Below are 24,126 nucleotides of genomic sequence, written 5' to 3' on the forward strand. Positions count from 1 at the left end.
TGGTGACGTTATCAAGCCATGCCAGTAACACAAATTGGGATCTTAAATATAGAATTCGTTATGTTCAACTGTTTAATCATTGCTCTAAATCCCTGTTCATAAAAGATCAGCTGAACAGCATATGACTACAGAAATAATACAAATACATCTATATATACAGTATATATAGAGTGTATGTATATATATATATATATATATATATATATAGAGAGAGAGAGAGAGAGAGAGAGAGAGAGAGAGAGAGATTTACTGTATATACTGATAATGACTTCAGGTGTCAAAACCCCTGTCTTGCTCCAGAATCTGCACTGTCTTTGCACTTGTCAGGGCTGCTATCTGTGGAGAAAGCTGTCTGTGGCACTCACTGTAGCTCATGCTGTTAGTAATGCTTGTCGTCTGATGGAAGAGCTCAGCCAGTGGCTGAGCTCGGCTAATCACATGTGGTTTTCATCTGTGTGATTATGTGTATAAACTGCCTTTGTTCCCCTGAACTGTGTGCACACCTGTCTAGTGTTGTTTGTGCACAGTTTAGTCATACCATGAGCAATGACTATGAGCATAACAGCAGTATTAATTTGGTTTCTTCATTGTGGAATTCATTTCTTCACTTCCTATGCTGGAAATCCAGTACACAGTCACATTTGGTTAGGTTTAACTGATTAGTTATTGTTGTCTTGTGTACCCCGAAAAGGCTTATTAATAAACCTCTGAGTCATCATCAAATCTGTACCTGGGTGTGCATCAGAACACCTGCCCTCACTTTTCAGATTGGAAGACAAACTGTTCTCAGTTTTATCATAGCAGAAGAATGAATCACGTTGCACATGTAAATAAGCTCAACAACCCTGCAGAAGCGATCTTGTAGCTATGTAGTCACGCTCTTCTGTTCGGTGACACTGAGCGTTCTGTGGTGCTCATCAAGTGCTTTTAAGAGTCAGACACAAGACACTGAGTGGAGGGAAATGGAGAAGTAATCATGCACATGTGAAGACAAACTGTGTTCATGCATACACTGCAGCTACTCATGGAGAAACATGAGGCTACTATTCAAAATCGTGACCATGAACAATCCATGACTGCTCACATACAAACACACTGATACACAGCAATCATCTAGAAGCCTGCATGTTTCCAGTGTGCATTAATCATCCACAGCAACATAAACTACTGACATCCCTGTCAGGCTTACATGCACAGAAGTTTACAAACCACACCACAACAGTAGTGTAACCTTTGCCAGGTATTTACGGTACAGATTTCCAATCGTGACACATTATTGCTTGGCTCACATGATAGTGATTGCTTGAGGCAGTCTTCCAAACACTGCAGTCCTCCCACACACACACACACACACACACACACACACACACACACACACACACACACACACACACACACACACACACACACACACACACACACACCATCAAACAGCCATGTGTAACAAGGTTAAATTATGCTATCTGTAGAGTCCTTGCACTCCGCTCTTGGCTCTATGAAATCCATTTTAATTTTTCTTCCAGATTCCATCTAATTTTTTGCCAAATTCCATGTTTTCCACATCTAATCATGTGGTGGTTGAATAAAATTTCAACATTTCCATAAGAAAATATTCAAAACGTAATGGATATCAGGGAATTTGATGTAGCATAACATTATTTTTTATCAAACAGATCTTGTGACGGAGGCTACTCTGACATTCAGGCCACACTCTTCCTTGTTTACAATGCTTGCCCAGAAAGGGATATAGCTTTTTCGATTCATTTCAGTAGAATATCTGACTCACGCATACAGCTGCAAAGTCTTCAGCGAACTTGTGTCATGCATCTGCTGATGTGGTAGCACTTCTGAGCATGTGTTGAGGTGATGAGCTCTTGCTAGCACACTGCCTCTCTCTCTCTCTCTCTCTCTCTCTCTCTCTCAGTGGGTGACTTCAACATGACTCTGAGTGTTTGTGTGACAAAACATAGCAGCATAGTTTATTCTGTTCACTCAGCACTGAGAAAAAAAAAGCTTACAAAGGAAGGGAAAACCCTGACTTTTAGAAGTTGCATCCACATGTTGGCAATTTCCACGATGTTCTGCATTTTACAGTTGATTCAGTTTTTATTATCAAATTCCGCAATTTTGTTCGTGCGAAAACTGAAAAGAGTGCCATGTGATACTGACGGCCGACCAGGGATTTGCACAAGCAACAAAACATAACCTTAATGGATTTCAAAGACCGAACACCTTCTGCATTAGAAACTCGCTACCGTATACAACTAAAAGCCCTGACTTATCATTTTTATTGAAATTATACAGTGCCGTTTTTGGCTTTGTTTTTTAGCAGGCTACAGCAAGACAGAAGTTGATGTCCTACTTTCTCTGTTCTCATCTGAAGTCATCTCTGCTTTTCTCTCGCTCGCTCTCTCTTCTCTTTCTCCTTTACTACTTGTTCTCCCCATTCTCTTTCTATCACTTTCTCTGTGTCTTTCAGTAGCTGCTTTGAAACCTAAACTGTATGGTTGACAAATGGTGAGTCACAATGTGGGAAGATAAATCAGCCCAACTCTGCAACACTGCCAAGAACCTATCTCTCTTTCCATCCACTTTCTCTCCTCCTCTCCTTGCAGGCGTCTTTGCGTTCACCCTTGTGTTCACACATGCACACCTACACCAATCGCCTGCTAGCAGTTGGAGGCGTGCATCCTTTTCAAAAGGAGCCTACAACACCCCTCTCTCGCTTTTTCTCTCACTCGCAGGCACGCTGAAGTGTACACACAATACATGTTTTGAATGTGTGCGTGGTGACACGTAAACACACAAATGCAACGCTGAGCTTGTTACATTGTTGGCATGTCAGTCTCTATAAAGCTGCAGGCAGTATTACAGAAGAGATTAGAGCTCTGCTATAATGAGGCATAACTCATTCATCCCAGAAACTACAAATGTTTAGAAAAACCTTACACCCAATATCCTGTTTAAATAGAGGGAAGCAAGAGTGAAGGAAGGAAGGAACATCGGAAGGAATAAAGAGAGAAGTGGAAGTGAGACAAAAGAATTCAACACAGACAAACAGCTACAAATAATATCACACTGATTAATGGGAAAAATTATCTAGAAATATGTGTATAAGGAGGGATAGAAAGAAAAGGGAGGAGGGACAATGCAATAAAAAAAAAAATCATGTAGGCTGTTCTCATTTTGCCATTAAAGCGGTCATATTTAGCATTCAAAAGAGAAGATGGAAGTCAACAATATGATGGTGATGATGGATGACAACATCTTACATGGTAATTGTGATGAATATCAGCAAAGATGATAATGACAGTGAGTCAAGTATCACTGATAGCTCATTATGGTCCAGATGACCTTGCTAACACAGCCAGAGAATTCCTGACATTGATCCTTATCCCTTACAAGTCACATACTACTTCGACCCTGGACCCAAAGTCAATCAGATCTGACCTTTAAAGCTGTTAAACCGCATGTAGAATACTGTTTTCATTAAAGGTCCACAAAACAAGAAATATAAAGTCACAAAGGCTGTTTTACAGTCAGAAAGTGTCAGATTACTGCCCTAATTAACAAACTGACACTTCATTCAGGAAACGGGAAGTTGATTGGCACAAGAAACAAGTGGATCAATATTTGCTCATGCGCATGTTTGTTGGGCTCCTGCGCTATGGGCACACACAATCATCACCTCCAATCTAATCAGTCAACAACACAGCAGCCCACAGAAATTTCCATTTAGAAGGAATTCGCTCTCACTCTGAACACAGTTCCCCTGCTCTTCAACGCATTCTGCCCACATCAACCACACCACAGTTTTGCTCTCTCTCACCCCTTTATATCCTCTTCTTTTATGTTTCTTTTCCACTTTCTCCTCTTTCACAGCCTGACCCTGTAGTATCCTCTTATCTGTCACTGGGAATTTGTTTCTCCCTGATCTTCCTATTTTATCGTTCCTCGTCATCATTCAGGGGCCAGAAGAGCAGATAAAATAGCCACCTATCAGTCCAAGCATGGGATAAGGGAGCCACGGGAAATAGCAGCAATTGCCATGTGTTCCTGCCTATCTACACTCTGCTCTCTGCTGCTGAGGTATGACCGGCATAAAAGATGGTGTGGTTTTAAGTCACCAAAATTCAAAAGGCTGTACCTACATACAAAACACAGGTGGTAAAATAGACCAGTACGGGGATTATGTACGGCTAATAGTGTGATTGTCTCTCATTCTTGACTAGCTCTGTTTTAGAGCACAGTCCCAAACATTTTTAAATGTTGGTTGGCTGGCAGACAGACAGCAGGGACCCATAAAGGAGCCAATCAGACAAAATCAAGCTTTACCTTCTGAGCTGATCGTCTTACAATTTGTCAGTATAAGCGTGTTTCACCATTACACTTTCCAAATCAAAACCTTAAAGGAGTCACAGAAAGGCAAATCCATATATTTGTCCAATCAAAGGTGATTTGAGGTGACTACCTAACCCTTCCATCATATGAAGCCACTTTGTTTGCTTGTGTCATCGTAGCTGGCAGAGCAACATCATGAGTTGTGGGTGTGTGTTTGGATGTCAGCTAGCAAAAACTTTGTTTACATTTCCAAAACAGCGTGGTCAATTTTATTCATTTCTCCCACATCCTCCACCTACTGATCTAACAACGCAGGTGGGGAGGTGTGGGTGAAGGCCAACAGTCCAGTACAACTGTATTGTGGGTGGTATCCAGTTACAAATCGCTATGGTTTTCCAGAGGCCCCATGCTCACTAAGGCACAGCCACTTTTGAGCGATCAAATCCCAGAGAAATTTGATGAAATCCCTCAAAATTACATTGATCCCAGCATAATCCCTTTCACTCTGAAAAGGTCACATTACAGAAGCTAAACATTCTCCAACTGCCATTTCACTGGGACTTTAGAACAATTTTAAATAAACTACCTACTGTAACTGAGTGCCAAGATCACGTCCTATTAAACAGATTGCACAGGTGGTTTCAGAGCATTTCAATCCTGTGGAACCTACAGAAAAACAATGTAATTTACTATCTGATTGAAAGTTATGATTTGAAGCTTTAAGAAATAATAAACCGTGTCAGTGACAGGCTCCATCTACTTTTCAAATGAATAAGTGTTGTTTTTCTCATATCACATGTTTTTCCTGCTTTAGCTTGCACTACCTCCTCCAACCTCCCTCATTCTCCTCACACTACTGCATCTCTATCGCATCTGTCCTCCCCTGACAAAGATGATCAGAAAACTGTGTCCATCTCCAGCACCTGCAGTCCATTTGGCCAAACAACCACAGACTTGTGACGGGGAAGGAAAACCAGAAAAACAACAACAAAAGTCCTTTTGTCTTCACAAGCAGATGTCTAGACAAAACGCCTGGACAGCTCAGTGGCTGACTGCTTCAGGCCCGAGCGCTGAGGTGAGGAATCAAATTAACAAGGGAGGCAGCTGGCATCGGTAAAGCCCTTTGGCTAGGGTCTGTTGTTTAGGTGATAGACAGGATGAATTAATGAGATATGATGTGCTACGCTGCACTGTCTCACCTTGTTACACTGTGATGACGGTCACAGCACCTTTTCAGTGCCCACCAAGGACACATCTCAGTATTCTCTTCATTAGAGCCATGACAAGCACCTGTATTATGTTTGGAATGCATGTCCTTGTAAAATAAACCAAAGGATCCTCTGCTGTTTTGGCCCACTGATCCATATCTATTCTTTTTTGTCTTCTTTGAGACTATTATCATAGGGATGACCTCTATCCTTTGGGATAGTATAGTTGAGCAGTATAGTGTCGTTGATATTATACAAATAACTTCTGCATATGATTTCCAGTGTCTCCTTTTATCTAATAAACGAATGGTCATGCTACATCTGGGCTGTCCACGGGAGACGTTTGTGTTAATGTGCCCATGGCAACATCACAGACTCAATTCTCTCTTTTTTATGCACCATCACAGTCTCTAGTTTTCTTGTGGAGGAGTGCATATTGGAAAATGGGAGAAGAACACAAGGTGGATATGCACTGACCAAACCTGTGGCCCTTTAGCGGTGAAGACACTTCTGCATTGAATTAGCTCATTTCTTCCCCCTGTGCTTGATGGGGTAAAAACAGTCACTTCAACTACAGTTAGCTTTGGTATTTGCTATGGGTGGGAAATTCATAATGTTGGCGTGATCCTCTTTCTTCTTCCACAACATATTGATTTTATATGACAATAACAATACATAATATAGTGTGATGTATTCAAATTTCTGAAAAAGCTTTCAAGAAAATAACCAGAGTATCCTGGTGAGGTTGCAGATTGTGACCAAATGAACACCGCCTGCCTCACCTCTCCCTTTCCCTTTCATTTTCCAAGCGTGTAAGAGAACCTATGGTGGCCACGAGACTGTGAAAGGCGCTCTCTAGAGGCAGTGTTTCAATTGTCTATTCAGGGCTACTATAGAAACATGGCAGTGTAGCAACGGACTCCGTTAAGGGGACATGCTCCATCTGTAGATATACAGAGCTCATTCTAAGCTAAGAAAAAGCACAACGATTCTTTTTACCAAGTGATCATAAACTAATGAAAACAGAAATATGAATATTACATTACATGTCAGTCATATTCTGCCAACAGATCCCCCTAAATATTACACACTGGTCCTTAATTGACAAGCATGACAATCTCCTAAAATTTGCTTAAAAGGGGGAGGAATTGTTCAAAAGCTATCCCTCAATATTGTTTCTATTTCCTCTTTTCAATTTCAATTTTTCAATTTGCAATGAAACACAGACATAGATCTCACAGTCCTATGCTCCATTGTGTTGCAATGCACAGTGTTCTCCATGTGACATCACTGGGCACTGAGATAAGAATGCAGAGTAGCTCTTTGTGTCTTATCTGTCACACAGCCTCCAAAACACCAACATCCTTCAATTTTTTCAGTCAGTGTCTCCGTATGCCTTCTCTGCTTCTGATGAAGTGAGCTAGGCATTACGTAATGTGTCTACACGTGGGGACACAGTGGTAAGACCAAGCTCAGTACGCATACATAAAAACACCTCCACACATCACGTGGAGTAAACATAAGTCCCAACATGCCAAATCATATAATTCAAAGGGACATGTAATCTGATCTAATTAAAGACTTAAAGATTACATGTACCATTGCATCGGCAGCACAGCTAATTGCATTTGCAGAATTTCTTTGCAGTTTGTGATAACGGCATGGCTGCCATCCAGTCAGACCCTGGCTTTATTTGCATACTTTCTACTAAAATATAAATGTGGAAAAATGCAATATTGTGAGAGAGTTGGGAAGAGAAATCAAACTGCATGAACATAAAACCATCCTAAAGATTAAAGGGCACTGAATACAGTACCTTGAAGATGGAATCAACTGTAATTAAAACTGAGGCAGCTTAAAAATGAGCGTACTTAGGGTTTACTGGGTGGGTGTAGTTCTAAATCGATTAAAAGAGCTTCATCAAACAGAAACTATACAAGGGAAAGTAGAGTAATCTGATAACTTGTTGTCAACCTCCAGTTTGGTAAATCCATCCATGGGACATTGTGCTGAGGTCACGCAGGTACACATCTGTACTTTTGTTGCCAGAGGCAAGTGGAGCATCAGTATACTTTAACAGACATTCTAGTCCACTGTGCTCTGTTATCCCCATATTTAACGAGTGATGATATGTTGGCCATTCAGAACAGCTATGAACACTGTTGCCCTCTGACATGGTCAGACAACACTAAATACAAACTATTTTCAATCATAACCAAGACTGCAATGCAGGGGCACTCAAAAGACACCATGAAGACAACTGATGGGAACAGACGGTTATAAGGGGGTTAGTGAAAATATAACATTACATGATCTTGCATTTTTTTTGGAAGTGTATAATTGTTTACAATGTGTCAGCCTCCAACATTTGTGTTGATTTACACTGCATACGAAACTGTGTAGAATAATATGGACAAGAGCACAGATGTATGTGTGGTTATTTTGCCACAGTCTGGTGCTGGTCGCACAAATTCAGCTGATGGATCTGCTGTGCATAATTGCAGCTTGACAATGTGCCTCACTGCAATTACAGACTGCAGATGGATCACAGACCTGCTGTTAATCAGCTGAAAAAGGAAATGCCTAATTGTGAAAATGCCATTTGTGCTGCACCTTGCACTGCGCTTTGCACTGCGTGCCTGCACAAAATTAGAGCTGCACAGAGCGCCTTTGACTTTCAGCTTCTGCCATACCTTCATTCCATTCTCTCTTTCTCTGTATCTTGTACTTTGTATCCACTCCGGCCACCTGTTAATGGCATGAAACACATAAATGCCTCTTTTTACATTTCCTTTCATTTCCATTTCAAGTTCCTCTCAGCTGGAGGGTACAGATTTCAGTCTATAGCATGTTACTGAATTCACAGTGGGACATTTCTCCCAAAAACAGTAGTAGACTTTCACTGCTTGTTTGTTTGTGTGTAGGCACTTGTGAGTGTGCACAGCATCATGTGCCAGAGGGCCGATGAGTAACACATCTCAGCAACACTGTTACTTTACTCAGAAACAGAATACTATTTTATTTACACAAGTTCTCATATCTAAATGTCAAAATTAGAAGTCACTGTCTTGCAAAATGACCCAAGTCATAAGAGCAGGCTACTGAACGTTGAGTTCGGTGGTTGTGGGACTTTATGTTTCAACTCTAAGATGAAATTAAATCAATCAATTACTTGTGTTTCTATCTGCCACTCTCATCCCTACTTCTCCTAAAATTTCTCTGTTGCTACAATAATCACAGAAGCTGTCAGTGACCTTTGTGTGGTAAAGGTTAGCAAGCAGTCTTTACACATCAGATAAATGCAAAGGTCAGCCTGGCTGCTCTACCCCAGGTGACGCCCTTTTTCTTGGAAAACTACACATTTGTGTTGTTGGATAAAAAATCTCTTTGTGTTATCTCACCAGCATTGATATGGTATATATTCACACAAATCTGTACTAAAGTCCTACTCAAGACAGAGCAAACAAAACACAGTGCAAATGATTGTACTAACCTATTGAGCTACAAGCACTAGAACAGCTGGTTCTATAAACAGAATAGGGCTGCAACAAATGATTATTTTCATTATCAATTAATCTGCTGATTATTTTCACAATAAATAAACTAGTTTAGTATATACATTTTTTAAAAAATGGTGAAAAATGCTCATCAGAATTTCCCAGAGGTGAACTCTGACGACTTTAAATTTCTTCTTTTGTCCAACCAACAGTGCAAAACCTAAAAGTAACAAATCCTTAAATTTAAGAAGCAGGAACCAACAAACATTTGACATTTTTGGCTGAAAAATGACTTAACTTTTAATTGATTATCACAATATTTCACAATTAATTTTCTTTTGATGAGCGAATAGAGAATGATATTAGAAGTATCTCACTTGTTCTTGTTGTTTTCTTCATGTATGACTGGTAAGAGAGTGTACAAATGATCTAAAAAGCCCAATGATCTTTGATTTTAAGAGACAAGTAGAGAAACATGACTTTGATGCTGTACAGCCAGCTGATTTTCTGGTATAAAACTCTAGATGAATTGAAAATGTCTAAATTTTGCAATGTATCATTTAGCAGCACTGTGAATGTATACCAGTGGCATTTCCTAGAGTATTCTCAGTGCTGCTATGAATAGGCAGCTGACCTTTCATTCCTCGACTACCTCGTCATCCCTAGCTGATTGGATGAAGGACCAAAGAGCAAAGACTGGCAACCCCGGGGGGATAAGGAGGGTAGGGATGAAGAACATGATGAGGATAAGGATGAAGAAGATGAGGAGTATGCAAATAATTGTGGAATATTTTATTCTTAGCTTGACCAAAAGCAAAATCTAATATCAAATATAACTCCAATGAGTACAAATGCCATAGTGAACAACAACAAATTAGCAGTAGGCTGGGACATGACTTTAAATTTTAAATCTTTGCACTCCTCTATGTGTAAAGCTGTGGGCTTTATGGTTTCCTCTATATAATTGTTTTAAATTGCTTATATGAATTCTGCATCATACAGAACATTTATCCATTTAGCAGCTTTCTGCAAATTTCTCTACACAGAGTATTCTAATTTGCATCACGACAAAAGACAATGGGGCTTCACCTCCTCCAGCTGCTATTTAACACTTCAGTGGCTAAAGATGAAATGAATGCAATCAAGCTCTACTGAAACTATTTTCACACATAGAAAGACTAAGGATCCACTGTCCTCCCACGCCTCTACATAACTGTGTAAGAATTGTATGAAATTTTGACATCACTGCATCTTTACCATGTAATTGTGAAACTTTGGGATTCTACAAATGAATGACCATCATGGAGAGGATCTAAAAGCCACTAGTGTGCCACTAGGTCATATTTGTTAGAAGGTATGAGGCAAAAAAGTTACACGACAAAAAAGCAAATAACTGCCCCTGTTCAAGCACAAAGTGAACACTGTCTGAGTCCCATGTGACACTGGATGGTGGAGAAACTGAACAACAAAAAAAGCTTTTGGTAACTTGCCTGGTACGTGGCACAGGCACAAGAAGTATTGTGGACACACAGTCTAATAAAACCATGGTTTTACACCAGTTATAGCAAAACAATCACAAGTTGCAGCAATCGGTTATAATTATTTTGACAGTAACACGCTGTGAGTTGTATGATGTTACATGAAGCCATATCATTATGTGACTCAGAGCTCCAGCTGCAGTGATCGCACTGTCCACAGATTCCCTATGCAGTCTGGGCAGATTTTCATAAACAACATTTCATCAAGTCTCTCTCTAGCCCACACACACGCACACACGCACACACGCACGCACGCACGCACGCACGCACGCACGCACGCACGCATGCACGCACGCACGCACGCACGCACGCACATCTTTAGAACTTTAAGCGCAATAGAGTGAGACTACATGCACTTGCCACAGACTTCAGAGCAGATAGCTGTCTGAAAAATGAAAAAATGTGCGTATGTGTGTGCTTGTGTGAGCATGGGCACACAACATTGTGCATGAGATGAGCTGCAGTCCTCATAGCCAAGATAAGTGAACTGCATAAATCACATCAACATTCTTGCAAGACGGCCATCATTCTAAAAAGAGAGAAGTAAGGATGGCACGAAGAGAAGTGGAAGAGGGTTGGAGATTACAACAAGTAAGAGTAAAGGAGATGGGTATTTGCATCATGTTTGTAAAGTACTGTGCATACAATGCAAAATGGGAAGATCAAGGGGCCAAAATCAGACAGAAAGAGACAGACAGAACAAAGGCCTTAGGAGTGCTGGGTGTAGAGATGAAAAAGGCAGAAGAAAATAATGAATGAAGATTAACACAAATTAAAGAGAAATTAGAGAAACAGAGGTCATGACACATTGGAGGGGAAAGACATAGAGCGAGAACAGAGAGAAATCCTCCAAATACCTTCCCTCTCCACCTTTCTTCCTGTTTTTTTACAGCTAAAAATTTACAATCAATGGGACATAAAAAACCAACGCAGTTAAAGCTTGTCATCGTGAGAGAGAGAAATAAGAGTGGCTATTGGCTGCTTTTCCTTCCACCTCTGAACGGTACTGTAGATGGGATCATTACATAGCAGGAAGAGAATGAGCGGTCTTCCAAGCAAACCAGAAATATCAGAGTTAATGGAACCCCAAGGAAGAATGAGGACTAATGAAAAGAGGGAGGGACAAAGAAGAGAAAATGAGACCACTAAAACACTACAGTTGCAAGCTTGCGGATTCAGCCTATTTAGCAAATACATGTTAAGGTAACATGATACCGACACAACAGCAGTGACACTGCAGCATATTATGTAAAATAACAGACAACAAAGAGGTTTTAGCTCACTAGCTTGAACCTTAATATTTCTGTCTCATCCCTTTTCTGTCCTGCTACCTGAGCTGCACTTCTGCTTGTTTGCTCACCTTTGGTACCAGTAAAAACTGCCATAGCTCTAGTTTACAAATAGGGGGCTGCAAATCCTATTAGGTGAAATTCAATCAAGACCAAGTGAGTCACTAGGCACGACTGTGCCTGAATGTCTTGTGATTATGTGTGCATGTGCTCATATCCATGGCAACGGGCGTGTTGATAATGAGCTCAAGTTTGGAAACAGAGTTAGTGCTTAACAGTGGCGACAGAAATTATGCAAATAGAACATGGTGTGTGCAAATACACCCATATCTCTTGATCTGGATAGCACCTGATTATGGCACTGACCACCTTCTGTAATAGCTGAGCTACTGATGACAAAATAGTCATTTTTGCAGGCCCGCTCACACAGCCAGCAAAGCCAATGACACAGTGTGACAACGATGAATGCATAATGGATGACTGTCTGATGGTATTGTTTGTCTAACTAGCACCGCAAAGCTGTCCCGTCACACATGCTGTAAGACTGTGTGATTAATAATGGACTGTAACAGCAGCTGTGTGTTTACACAGAGTGACCTCCTCCCATTGTCCACTGAAGCTCCATTGGCCAAATTAGGTTTACTAATTGCTTGCTGCTGGTCATTGGATAAACATGTGTCTGCTGATGAGAGGATTCATCGCCAAAAGTAATGCTGTACTCTCCATCTTACCTAGCAACAAGCAGAGGACTGCTGTCGATGCTGGCTATCTTATCTCGATTACTCAGCAGTGTCAACAAATTTCCGGCAGTGCGATAGTCTTGCAATGCCATGAGTTGATAGAGGAGGACATGCAGTATCAGCTTAAGTCAGGTCTATTGATTAACTCAGTGTTGATATCACATCCAGAGACATTACGAATCAGGATCAAAGATATTTAACACAGCTTACAGTGTCATGTTTCAGCACTATTTACACTTAGCCAGTTTATTAGGTACACACGCACTACCTAAAGCTTATGCAGTCGGACACAATAGGCCTGCAATAAATCCTACTCTCATGAAGGCTCTATTGTTCCGTTTCTGTTGAAACTGTTTTAGAGAGGTGCTGATTCAACATTATGGTCATTTTAGCACTTTACCTTATAAACTCGCAACTGAGTGCATTTTGAGATGGGCACATTGGGTTGAGTGTGTCAAAACTCTTAAATCAAGATAAGTGCTCAGAAACATAAGCATTAACAGTCTGCCCACTTCTGGATGCGTGATTGTGCATGAAATGAACTGCAGTGTTTCCCACCAATTAAGGAGACTGTGGCGGCCCTCCACAGTCTCGTTTGGGCCCGCCACAGTCTCGTCCCCACCCCGCCCCCCCACCCCCCCGCTTTCCACCCTCCTCCCCACCTAAAAAATAATAATAATAACCAGATCCGTCAGTCAGCCGATTACACAGCTGTAGCCTACTCTACTCTATAGCCCGCGAGCGAGAGCGCGCGCGTGAACACACACGCACGCGCCAACAGGTCGCGTTCATAGACGGTCCTACTGTCTGCTGCATTTGGCGCGATCCGGCGACACCGCATCCATACAGTCGGTGATCCATACATGACAGCAGGCCGGGACGGCATTTCAAGATTGTGTGAGTGCTTGGTTTACGCTTCTGCGTCGCGGCGACGGCGTACCTACGGCGTACACCCTACGCCGTTACTGAGCATTCATAGTTCTGCGTCGAGGGAACGCGTTGCTCCGCAATTCACCTCCAAGCCGCTAGGGGGGTGTTGCTGTGTCTTTGTATGGTTTCGCGGGGCTCTTGCTGCCGCGAAGAGGAGTTGTAGAGGTGGTCGTATTTGCGTACCTCCTTGATAATTCTTTCTTCGGCTTGGTCCAGTTTTTCTTGTAGCTCTCACCACAGAAACTTTGAAAATGGCGGTGTTGTTGTGCTGCGACCATAGGGCTGCGACTGAACCGAAAATTACGTTCTGAACGGACCAATCACAGTCCTCGACGTTCACGTCAGGATTTTTTGGAGGTGCGCGTCAGGCTACGGCGTAGGGTCCGCGTCGACGGCGTAGGTACGGCGTTGACGCGACGCAGAAGCGTAAACTACTAATAATAAAAGTGGCAGGTATCAAGTTCGATAACGGAGCAGTGTCGGCCATGTTGCTGATCTCATTGCACCAGTCAACTTCTAAACAGAGTCTAACTTTCCGCTATCCCTGGTGCTGATTTCCCGGTAGCTAGCTACTTGTCCGCTATTTCTCCCTCTCCCGCTCCCGCTATTTCTTTCTCTCATCCCTCTGTCGTTTGTGCTCTCTCTCTACCCGTTTATAAAAATTAACATGAAATTAATTATTTAATATCTCTCGTCGGCGAGAAAGAAAAGAGGGATCCGACAGCACTGAGTCAGTGACTCTGCCACAGCCTTATCGGTGAAGAGGGGTGAGGTTATGGCTTAAAAGCTGTAGCGGAGCCGGCGGGGGGGCAGAGGGTGCGGCTGCCCCGGGCCCACGGTTATGAGGGGGCCCATCGCAAGGCTGATGCCGAAAAAACAAAAAGGCAAAGTCGGTCTCTTACTGCTGTATTTGTAAAGATAGAAGTGTAAAAAAAAAAAAAAAAAAAAAAACGGGGAGAAAACAGTCTGAATCAGAGCGTTTCTGAAGGTTAAGAGGACATGCCACCTCTCTTGCACTCTCTCTCTCTCTCTCTCTCTCTCATGTTCTTAAGGATGATACCAACCTGTTATGTTCATATACAGCAATTTATATTACATTCAGTGGTCTCAAAATGCCCTAAAGAGATACATCAGGCTTGAAAACGTACACACACACCCAACCCCGAGGGTCAGAGACCCTCCCACCACAGTCTCCTAAAATCCTGTGGGAAACACTGAACTGTGTTCTGCTATGACACCTGACATCAAACAGAACTCCTAATATGAGGGGAAAATAAATCCAAATAACTAATTATGGTTTCAATAAAGATTTGCTTGGAATCCCAACAAATGACAATAGAATATAGAACAGAAACATGTGATGATCCTATCAGCCAATCTGATTCTACTGAAAGTAATGTTTTAAAAAGAATCTGTCAATGATTAACAGTATTGCTGTTAAAATGATACATTGTTGCTGACAAACCAAATGTCTCCAGTCGAGGCGTACTCTTGCCCCTCAAAGGTTTTCTTTAGCCCTTTTTGCATTTTTACATATTGGCTGTCCAAGTAGTTTTCCTAGCCATTTGCAGGCTGCCTGCACAGGTATCTTGCTAACTAGCTGCCTGAAAGTGGGTGATTTGACAGTACGGAGAGGATTCATTTTTTCAACAACATGCAGTGCTATTAGTTTGTTCAGTTGTCCCTGGGTCACAGGAATCGGAGCCGAATGAATACAATCCAGCCTCGGTTGCTTTGGTGCCAGGTCTTCAAAGACTAGCTTTGTGCAGGCAGGTTGCTTGTCCAGGTGCTTCAAAAGGTTAGAATTCCTGTTTTTCACAGTCAAAAGAGACTTTGAGCAAGGGCACAATTTTACTCAAATATTCTTGACTTTCTGCTCCAAAAAAGAGAAATAGTAAGAATATCTTGACATGGAAAAATTGTCTGTCACCATCATGCATGTCCAAACATCCACGCATGAGATCACATTAAATTTTCAGCATAAGTAGGAAGTGTAGACAACATGTCTTTGCAGTTGGCAGAAATTAGTTTACTTGGCTATATAAAAAATAAGGAGGTAATGAGCCTTTAAGTAACTATATTCTAATAACTTAATTTAAAGAAAAAAAAACATTAGAGCACTTATTACTGCCAAAAGTAACAGAGTTACTGAAACGTCCCAACACGGTTATAAACAAGCTGTTGATATTCATATGAACCCTCTTTCTGTCATCCTCCTTCCTCCCACCAGTCATTTCCATTTCACTTTCCATCCTTCATTTCATTCCTGTTCTTGTCTCTGATCTGATTGACTGTTATGAGAAGTGACTGTCAGTCAGACTCTGGGCAATTCCATTACCTGAACCCTTTATTGAAACTACATCCACTTTCAGAACAGCAACACACAAACCAACACCAACAAACAGACAAACACGTGGGCACACACACACACACACACACACACACACACACACACACACACACACACACACACACACACACATTTACATTTGTGCAAAGACGCACACAATATTGACACAGGTAGACGGCACACATGGATGCATACTCAGCAAGCAAATACACAGGTTTAGAAATCCATGAACACACACACACACAAATACCCTTACACACTTGTCATGCTCTTTCTCTGTTCTATTCGCTCTCAATAAACTAAAATCTCAGCACATTTTGGTAACGTCGCCCCAAGTAGGAGGAGGAGTGTCCTGGGAGCCCACTGCAGAGAGCCTCATTGCCAACCCACTGCGCCAACCCTGATGACATCGTCACTATGCACCATTCACCAGAGCAGGACCTGTCCTACTGTGATTGCCTCAGCTGTTCATATTAAATATGTGACATTTAGACACAATGCAGGCATTAATAATACTGTTCGAAACAAATCACTATAAAAATCAATGTGCACAACAGTCAGTATGCTGATGTATCTGTCGTGCTTTTTGATCACTGTGGAGTTCCACCCATTGCAATATCATGATTGGACATGGGAGGCGTCATTCAGGAAATGCAAACAACATTGAATACTAATGTATTTAACTATGCAGGGTTACAGTATGTGGTTGCTTACCAATTTGTACCAGGAGAAAGTTTACAAGGACAACGTATTTCATTGGTGCAGTACAATCTCGCACAATCACACGATACACTATCCACTCGTAGTGACGACAGCATTAATTCAGCTTTTTCACTGACAGCACTTGGATAATGTTTAGGAAAGATCTGTTTTCATACAGGAAAATGCAGCAGCGGTCATGATTTTTGCCAAACTTAACCAAAGTGCATTTGTTTCATTCAAACAAACGTTGACTCTGCACATAATCGAGGTAGCAATTACATTTGTCAGCACAACATAATTATGAATGTAAATTAATTATACATATACATAATTTCTAGGAGACAGGGTTGAGTCAGAACACCAGATAATCTTGAGAGAGAATCTGCGGTTCCCACCTTGGTGACTTTGCTGCAAGAGTTATATCTTCAGATCTTAATTCTAAAATGAAACATGACTGTTTGAACCATCGATTACATTGTTATGTGCTGAATCCTAATGTGTTTTTTCAAGCAAAGAGGTCTGATGATCAAGGAGGCTCTCATGCACACCATATTCTCTCTCTTCTAGCCAACACTAAGCTGGGACTGTAGGTTATAGTGACGCACGTAAACAAAGATGTCATATGGTTTGTTGGGATCTTTTGGTGACCAGTTGCTATGTTCCTGGGAAACGGTGCCCAGAAGCATTATGTATTACGAACATCACGCAGATTTCTCAGATAAAATCTATCCTGAAGCTAAAATAACTGTAAGATATCAGTGAATATAGAAAATATACAAATGAGTTTATGAGTAATTCAGCACTGTGAAGCTCTTAATGTAAGTGTTAGAATTTTGTGGATTTGGGCTTGTGGGTGTGTAATTTTTAGTTTACATAATTTAAGGATGTTTTATTCATGTCTTTATTATACAGCAGAAGCTTTTCTGCCCACAGCAGTATCTTCAACCACTTTTTGCTGTCCTTTTATCACATCACCCTTTCTATTCTCAACAATATCATCCTTCTCAGTATTCTAATGATACCTTTATCTCTTTCTTTTTTCCTGTAACTCTATATTTCTCTACCTGCTTCCATCCCTCACTTCTTTTTCTACCCCTCAAACATCCATCAACAATGATTTTAGCAACTCCTCAATCTGCTGAATTCTCAACATGCTCTGCCCCAACTCCCCCAAACACACCTATTTATTTATTTGTTGATCTAATGTTTCCCTGATGGTTTACTTGCCAGAGTGCTGTTTGTGCAGCAGAGCATGCAGAAGCATTCAATGTCTTGAGGAGACACCAAACACAATAGTATGCTTGCAAAAATGTGGTAAAGTTATCAAGGTAAGGGGCTCAATGTTGTTTGGAATACCAATACTTATAAACATGCTGAAACATTTATTTTTCAGTTGCATAGTATCAATCATAAATCTAAGATGATATTATCAAAGGCATGGGCCTTTCTTAAACTTGATCATAATGATCTTAAGCCTTCTAATGACCTCTGAGTACTCAATCTTTCTTCAGACAAAACACCAAGCCTTGTTAACTACACACCCACCAGTGAAAGTAAATCTGGCTGGTTAATTCTACCATGAAACAAAGGCGAAAGGTAATACTCCTGCCTGGAAAGCATGTGAATACATGGCTCAGATAGGGCATACTTTATCTCAGAGTAGGTGCGTTTAGCTCACATCACTAGACAAATCACTGCAGTACCTCAACTGTAGCCAGTATCCAGGTTATTATGCATAAACTGCAAAAACACATCCATCAAAGAAAATGTACGTTACATTCAGTTACATACATGTGCAGAAGGGAACACAGCCACCAAACTCCATGGAAACTCAAATATATTATATGACTCTTCTGCTGCACACAAGCACGCATACCGTACATACATAAGGCACTCACAGAGACATGCATGCCAACACACCACACACTGAAACAGGCACCTCCCACAGAGATCCCACATAACTGCAATCTCACACAGTCAATCGATAGCGTCATTTGAATGTTTGACTTTGAGCCCCTGGAGATCAATACATATTTCTTAACAAACAAAATATATAAGTCTGTCAAATAATGATGGGTTGCTGCAGTAGAACGCAGCGACTACGTTATCAGGTCAGTCACAGCAGACAAACAGAAGAGAAAGAGACAGGGTGCTGCCTTAAATTGCTTGTTTTTACATGCTGCACCACCCTGGAGAGACTGGGTGAGAAAAATGAAAATCTGGTGAAATTGTCAAATATCCTTGGTTGGTTGTGTGTGCAGCACTTACATGGTGTCGATAAAGAACAAAAGCAAAAGACAGCACTTACTATTGTGCCACTTGTGAATAAGAAATGGAGCCTGAGAAATTCCTGCAATGGCTAGCACTGTATACAGTACCAATACAGCTACAAAGGGAGGAACGCAGAGAGGAGAAATGCATGAGAAAAGAAAACAAAGAGAGACCATGACAGAGGATGACAGGAGGACGTTCAAAGCCCTGGAAAGAAAAGAAGGAACATTCAGGCTGGCTGTGAAGGACAGAGGAAGGGTGAACTGAATAAATAAAAGCAGAAATAAGGGGGGAAAGGGTCCTCTAGACACAAGGCAATGAAGGGTGAGGCTGAATGAGAAACAGCAAAATAGAGAAGCCTATGTATCTGAGAGCATGCGATTGAAAGAGCGAGAGAAAGAGAGAGAGAGTCAGTGAAAGGCCACATGGGAGCAGAGGAAGGTGTGTGCAGCATGTCAATACAAATGCTAAGTCACTCAAGGGCTTCCATCCAGGTGAAATCTCAGCCTCACTTCACAGTCAGGCATTCTTTCGAGAGATGTAGAGAGAAGGGATGGATTAAGAGGGAGTGAGAAGTGAAGGATATCAAATATCTACATTTAGCTGAGCTTATCATGTAATCAAGTCACATTTTTGTCTCTATTCTTGAGCTTTCTCACAACATCACTGTGCGCCTTCACCCCTCTACTCAACATTCAGCCTCCTATTCTCCATCTCTTTCTCTCGCTTTCAAATATTCAAAAAATGCCACATCTCTCTCTGTCACTTTCTCCTTCTTTCTCTGTTTCTATCAGCAGAGAAATCGCTCTGGCTGTCTATCTATTACCCCAGAAGGACCAGCAGTGTGGCTGCTGCGGCATCAATAATTGTTTTGTGCCTCGGCCCCAGGTTCCCTAAAGGCAAACTGGGCCCCATGGGTATTTATGAAGGTGTAATCTCCTACCTGTGTTGCACTGACATGTCCTCTCTCATCCCTGTGACCGGGTGACCCAGGGGATGGGCCACTAGATGGACAGTTCTTAGCCTGCGACATGACAGCCGAGCCACATGAAATGACAGGACTAAAAGAGAATTAGGGGTGATGGGGGAGGGTTGGAGGAAGAACCCCCCTGCCTGGAGACACACTATAGCAATGCCACAGGTTTGTGTAGGAGTAGATTACAGCATAGTTCACAGAGATGGTGAACAATGTTGTAATTTATCCTCATCACAATGTAGGTCATGGATTACTTAATATCTTAATGTTTACCGGAATTGTGTTTCATTATTTTTGTTTTTAGAATGTACCATAACAACCAGTGGCATGTAATTACCTAAGCATAGTTTTCTAGTGTGTCTCCAGACGGAGGAAAGGGGGAAATAACCAGATGAGGGTTAAAGGATACATCCGTACGCCGCCTGATCTGGAGCCGATGGCCAGGATCTTCTGCACAGGGTCAAAGGCCAAAGCAGTGGGCTGGTAGGGAAAACCATGACGCACCGTCTGCAAGGAAAAACACAGAACAATATTTAGATTGGACAAGAAAACATTTTAGGATTGTAGGGCAATTAAATGATTTTATCATTTAATGATTTCGCCTGCCCCTACGACATTCTGGGGTGGTGAATCCAGCTGGAGATTTGTCATTTTGAAAAGCTAAATATCCATTTTCCAAAACTGTGACCTTAGATTCTGTTAAAAACTTGATGACTAAAATCTTCTGAATTATTTTCTGAGTAAATGATTAAAGATAACTAATGACATGAAGGACATTGCGTCAGGTGTTTACTTTCATATTGTCAGCCAACATTTTGTCAGAATACTTTTTATAAACTGACAACAAACATTTGTGCTGCCACTTCACTGTTTATTAACTGAGGCTGCCAAAACAGCAAGAGCTTGTAAGGATTAAAAAAGAACATTTTTCTTCTGACATTTTCATGTGTCTGACTGCTGTGGTGACAGTCTACTGTCTTCGTGATGCTTATTGTTTGAAACTGCAGTTGAAGCACTAATGTTAGACACTCCACTCATGACAACAAAAAACGATAACCATAAACAACAAATACACCCATATATATTGTTGTAAACACACATTCCTGCTATTATTTGTATTTGCACATCATTTTAACATTTATGAAAATAGAACACATTAAAGATACATCTGAATTTCAATGAACCGAAAGCTTATTGAAATTCAAAAACCTTTACAAGGTCAAAATCCTTCTATTAATAAAACATGGATACTTCATACTGTGTAATTAGCAAAGAAACTGCAGCTTAATGTTGCCTTTGGATTGAACTAGCATCAACATTCATATGCCAAGGCCTGACTAGGCAAAACGACACTGTCTCTCACACTCCCACTCTGAGGTGCGCTGCATTCCCTGCAGTTGTCTGGTATTAGTCTTGTTAAATTTCCCAGCAGTGCCTTTCTTCCAGTTATCTGCTCTGGAGGGATGGAGAAGACTTGGACAAAACCAGTGTTGAATGGAAATGTTACTATATTATTACTATTTCACCAGCAAACTGCAGTATGAGAGAGTACAATTTTAAGCCTTGTAACAATGGTACAGATAGGAATAAAAACTAAAAATATCTGATCATAGTTCTGTCACATATGCCCATTAGAAAACACTGTAACAAAAATAACTTAATGCCAATGCAAGTAACAGTACATCATGTACCCTTATAGTAACTAAACCTACATTGGAGGCAAACAAGGCCTGTGTACTGCCAAGAAAAATGTCCATTAGCTGAGAGCTGCAAAGATTCGTCGACTCATTTACTTGTCAATCAAAAGAAAATAAATTGGCAACTATTTTGATAATCATTTAATTGTTTCAGTCATTTTTCAAGCCAAAATGTCAAACATTTCCTGGTTCCAGCTTAAAAGTAAAGACCTGCTGTCTTTCTTTGTCATTTATGATAATAAATGAAGAGTCTTTGGGTCTTGGACTGTTAGTTTTGAAGACATCACTTTGGTCTTTTTTGGCTGATCAGCTTTCTTTTTTTTTTTTTCTTTTTTTTTTTTTACATTTTAGACAAAATGATTAATTCATTAATGGTGAAAATATTCTGCAGATTAATCAGTGATGAAAATAATCATTAGTTGCAGCCCATGGACCGGTGTTTGAAAATTCCTATAATTCATTTGAATAATTCTTCAAAGAAATCAGGCAAAAATAAACCTCCAGTTCTGAGCCCAAAATGAAGTCATCAGTGGCTTGTCTGTAAACAGTGTAACACCCATTGTTGCCCACCCCCTCCATTTCGACAGCAGCACAAACACCTTTGTTTGGCTGCCTGAATTGTTGAAACAGGGGTTTTCTGCTATCATGAATACTGCAGAGGCATGAATATGGAAAGATAGAGTGAGAGTCTGTGGATGGATTAAATGGTTATAAAACACAGAATAAAATCACTCAGTGGTGATCAGACTCGACAGAGGAAACGAGAAACTGCAGAGAAAGACCGATTTCCACTGCAACTACAGCACAGGCAATGGGTCTATGCTTGTGTGACTGTGTGTGTATGTGCTATATGTGTGCACGCTTTGCCCATATTTCCCCATTCATATTCAGTAAACAAGAGCTTATGTGTGTGAGTCTACACGATCCAAGCATTCATTATTATTACTATTTACACATATTGCATATTTATAAGTGTATCATGGAGCCATACCTACTAGACACTATGTTTATATAGAACCCATTAGCAACAGCAAGTATGTTTTCAAGTAAACATAATGCTGGCCAAATTACATTTTGTATTAACAAAATGAGGAAATGCTGTTACTTAACATACCCTGCACATCGCAAAAATGTTGATACTGAATGTATGTTTACAACGTATTTCATTTGTTTTCGGCCAAAATGGGCAATGTCACAGTGCACTATTCACTGGAAGTGACCACAGAATTATTCAACTTTTCTATGGTTACATTTAGACATTGAAAGCCCTTGGTTAACACTGGAGAAAGATCATGCTCTGTTGTAATACAGAAAAAGTCAGGTGCATACATGATCTTTCCCAAACTTCAACCAAAATGTTTTTGTTGCCTAACCCTAACCACAGTCTGGATGCAAACCCAGAATTCTGGTGTCGCAGTCCTGCAATTTGTGCCTCCACCTACCTGCAACTCCAGCATGTTACATAAAATGCACTGTTTTATTCACTCAAAGACACATTGATGATGTTTGTCAGCACAACAGAAATGCTAACTTCATGATATACTTAGGGTAAAGAAGTGTTTATGTGCGTGTGTGTGCTGTAGCATACCAATTACCTGATCTTCAGAAGCACATTGATCTGTCATTTGACTAATACATAAACAGTGGGGTTCCACTGCTACATTCAGGGCAATGAGTGCCTTGCATACCAATAGAGTAGTAAACAAGAATATAAACAATCTTTAATGCAACAGATAAAAGCAGGAAACCTAGCATCACATGTGCACTGAATCTGACCTTTTGATTGAGTACATCTAAAATGAAGCAACAGTCAATATGGATTTGAAAAGCTCGGCCATGTTATGATTAATACATTTGGAATGTAAATTTCATTCCCTGTGAATTCTGTTTTGAAAGTACATGAGATACCCAAGTCCTGGGATCACACAGCAAACAGCAATGCCTGGCATTTTCCTGTAGGTCTTTTATTTTCAGTAACATCACCTGTTTACTCCAGATTAGCCAGCAAAAAGTAATTAGAAATCTTGGGCATTGTGGTCGTTGTTCTGTTTCTCTGTTACTACCATTCTTCACACTGCAGTTTGAATTGGAACAGACTGAACTTTAATCCAATCAAATGGCCCAAAACAATGTTGCACACACGGGCTCCTCCAGGTACTTGAGCTAGTAACGATGAAGAAATCGACGTGCTTCTTTTATTTTATAATGTTTGAATGTTAAAAACTATCCAAATAAATACACTTTCGCTTTTGTGGCCCCACTGAATAAATGCATTGCTGAGTACATACGTAACTCTCTCACAATACTACACCTAACACATCTGGAAGGCATTAGGCTGTAACATTAAAATGCACCATGATTCCCGACACCAACACCCCAATACACATCCACATCTAAACTACTCCACAATCAAATGGCTTTGAGATTGGAATTCCCTTCCATGATTTAATGTGTTCTCACATGAAAACAGGATGACTTGATGACAGAAGTAACTACATTTTATGGGGTTCAAATGTTGGTAAGACAACGTTTGCAGAATGGGCACTGACACACACCCGATCCTTAAAAAGCACTTGCCTTCCCCACC

General features: G+C 40.8%; 1 protein-coding gene across 10 annotated transcripts in view; it reads right to left on the reverse strand.

Moving 5' to 3' along the window:
• The window catches only part of stxbp5l (syntaxin binding protein 5L), a 125,135-nt gene that overhangs the window by 85,028 nt on the left and 15,981 nt on the right, over positions 1–24,126 (reverse strand). For all 10 annotated transcript variants that reach the window (XM_076746275.1, XM_076746272.1, XM_076746270.1 and 7 more), the window contains exon 2: positions 20,252–20,349. In XM_076746275.1, coding sequence (XP_076602390.1) covers positions 20,252–20,349 — 98 coding nt within the window. The remainder of the gene's footprint in view (positions 1–20,251; positions 20,350–24,126) is intronic.

This window comes from Chaetodon auriga, chromosome 13 (assembly GCF_051107435.1).
Source record: "Chaetodon auriga isolate fChaAug3 chromosome 13, fChaAug3.hap1, whole genome shotgun sequence".
Lineage (NCBI taxonomy): Eukaryota > Metazoa > Chordata > Actinopteri > Chaetodontiformes > Chaetodontidae > Chaetodon > Chaetodon auriga.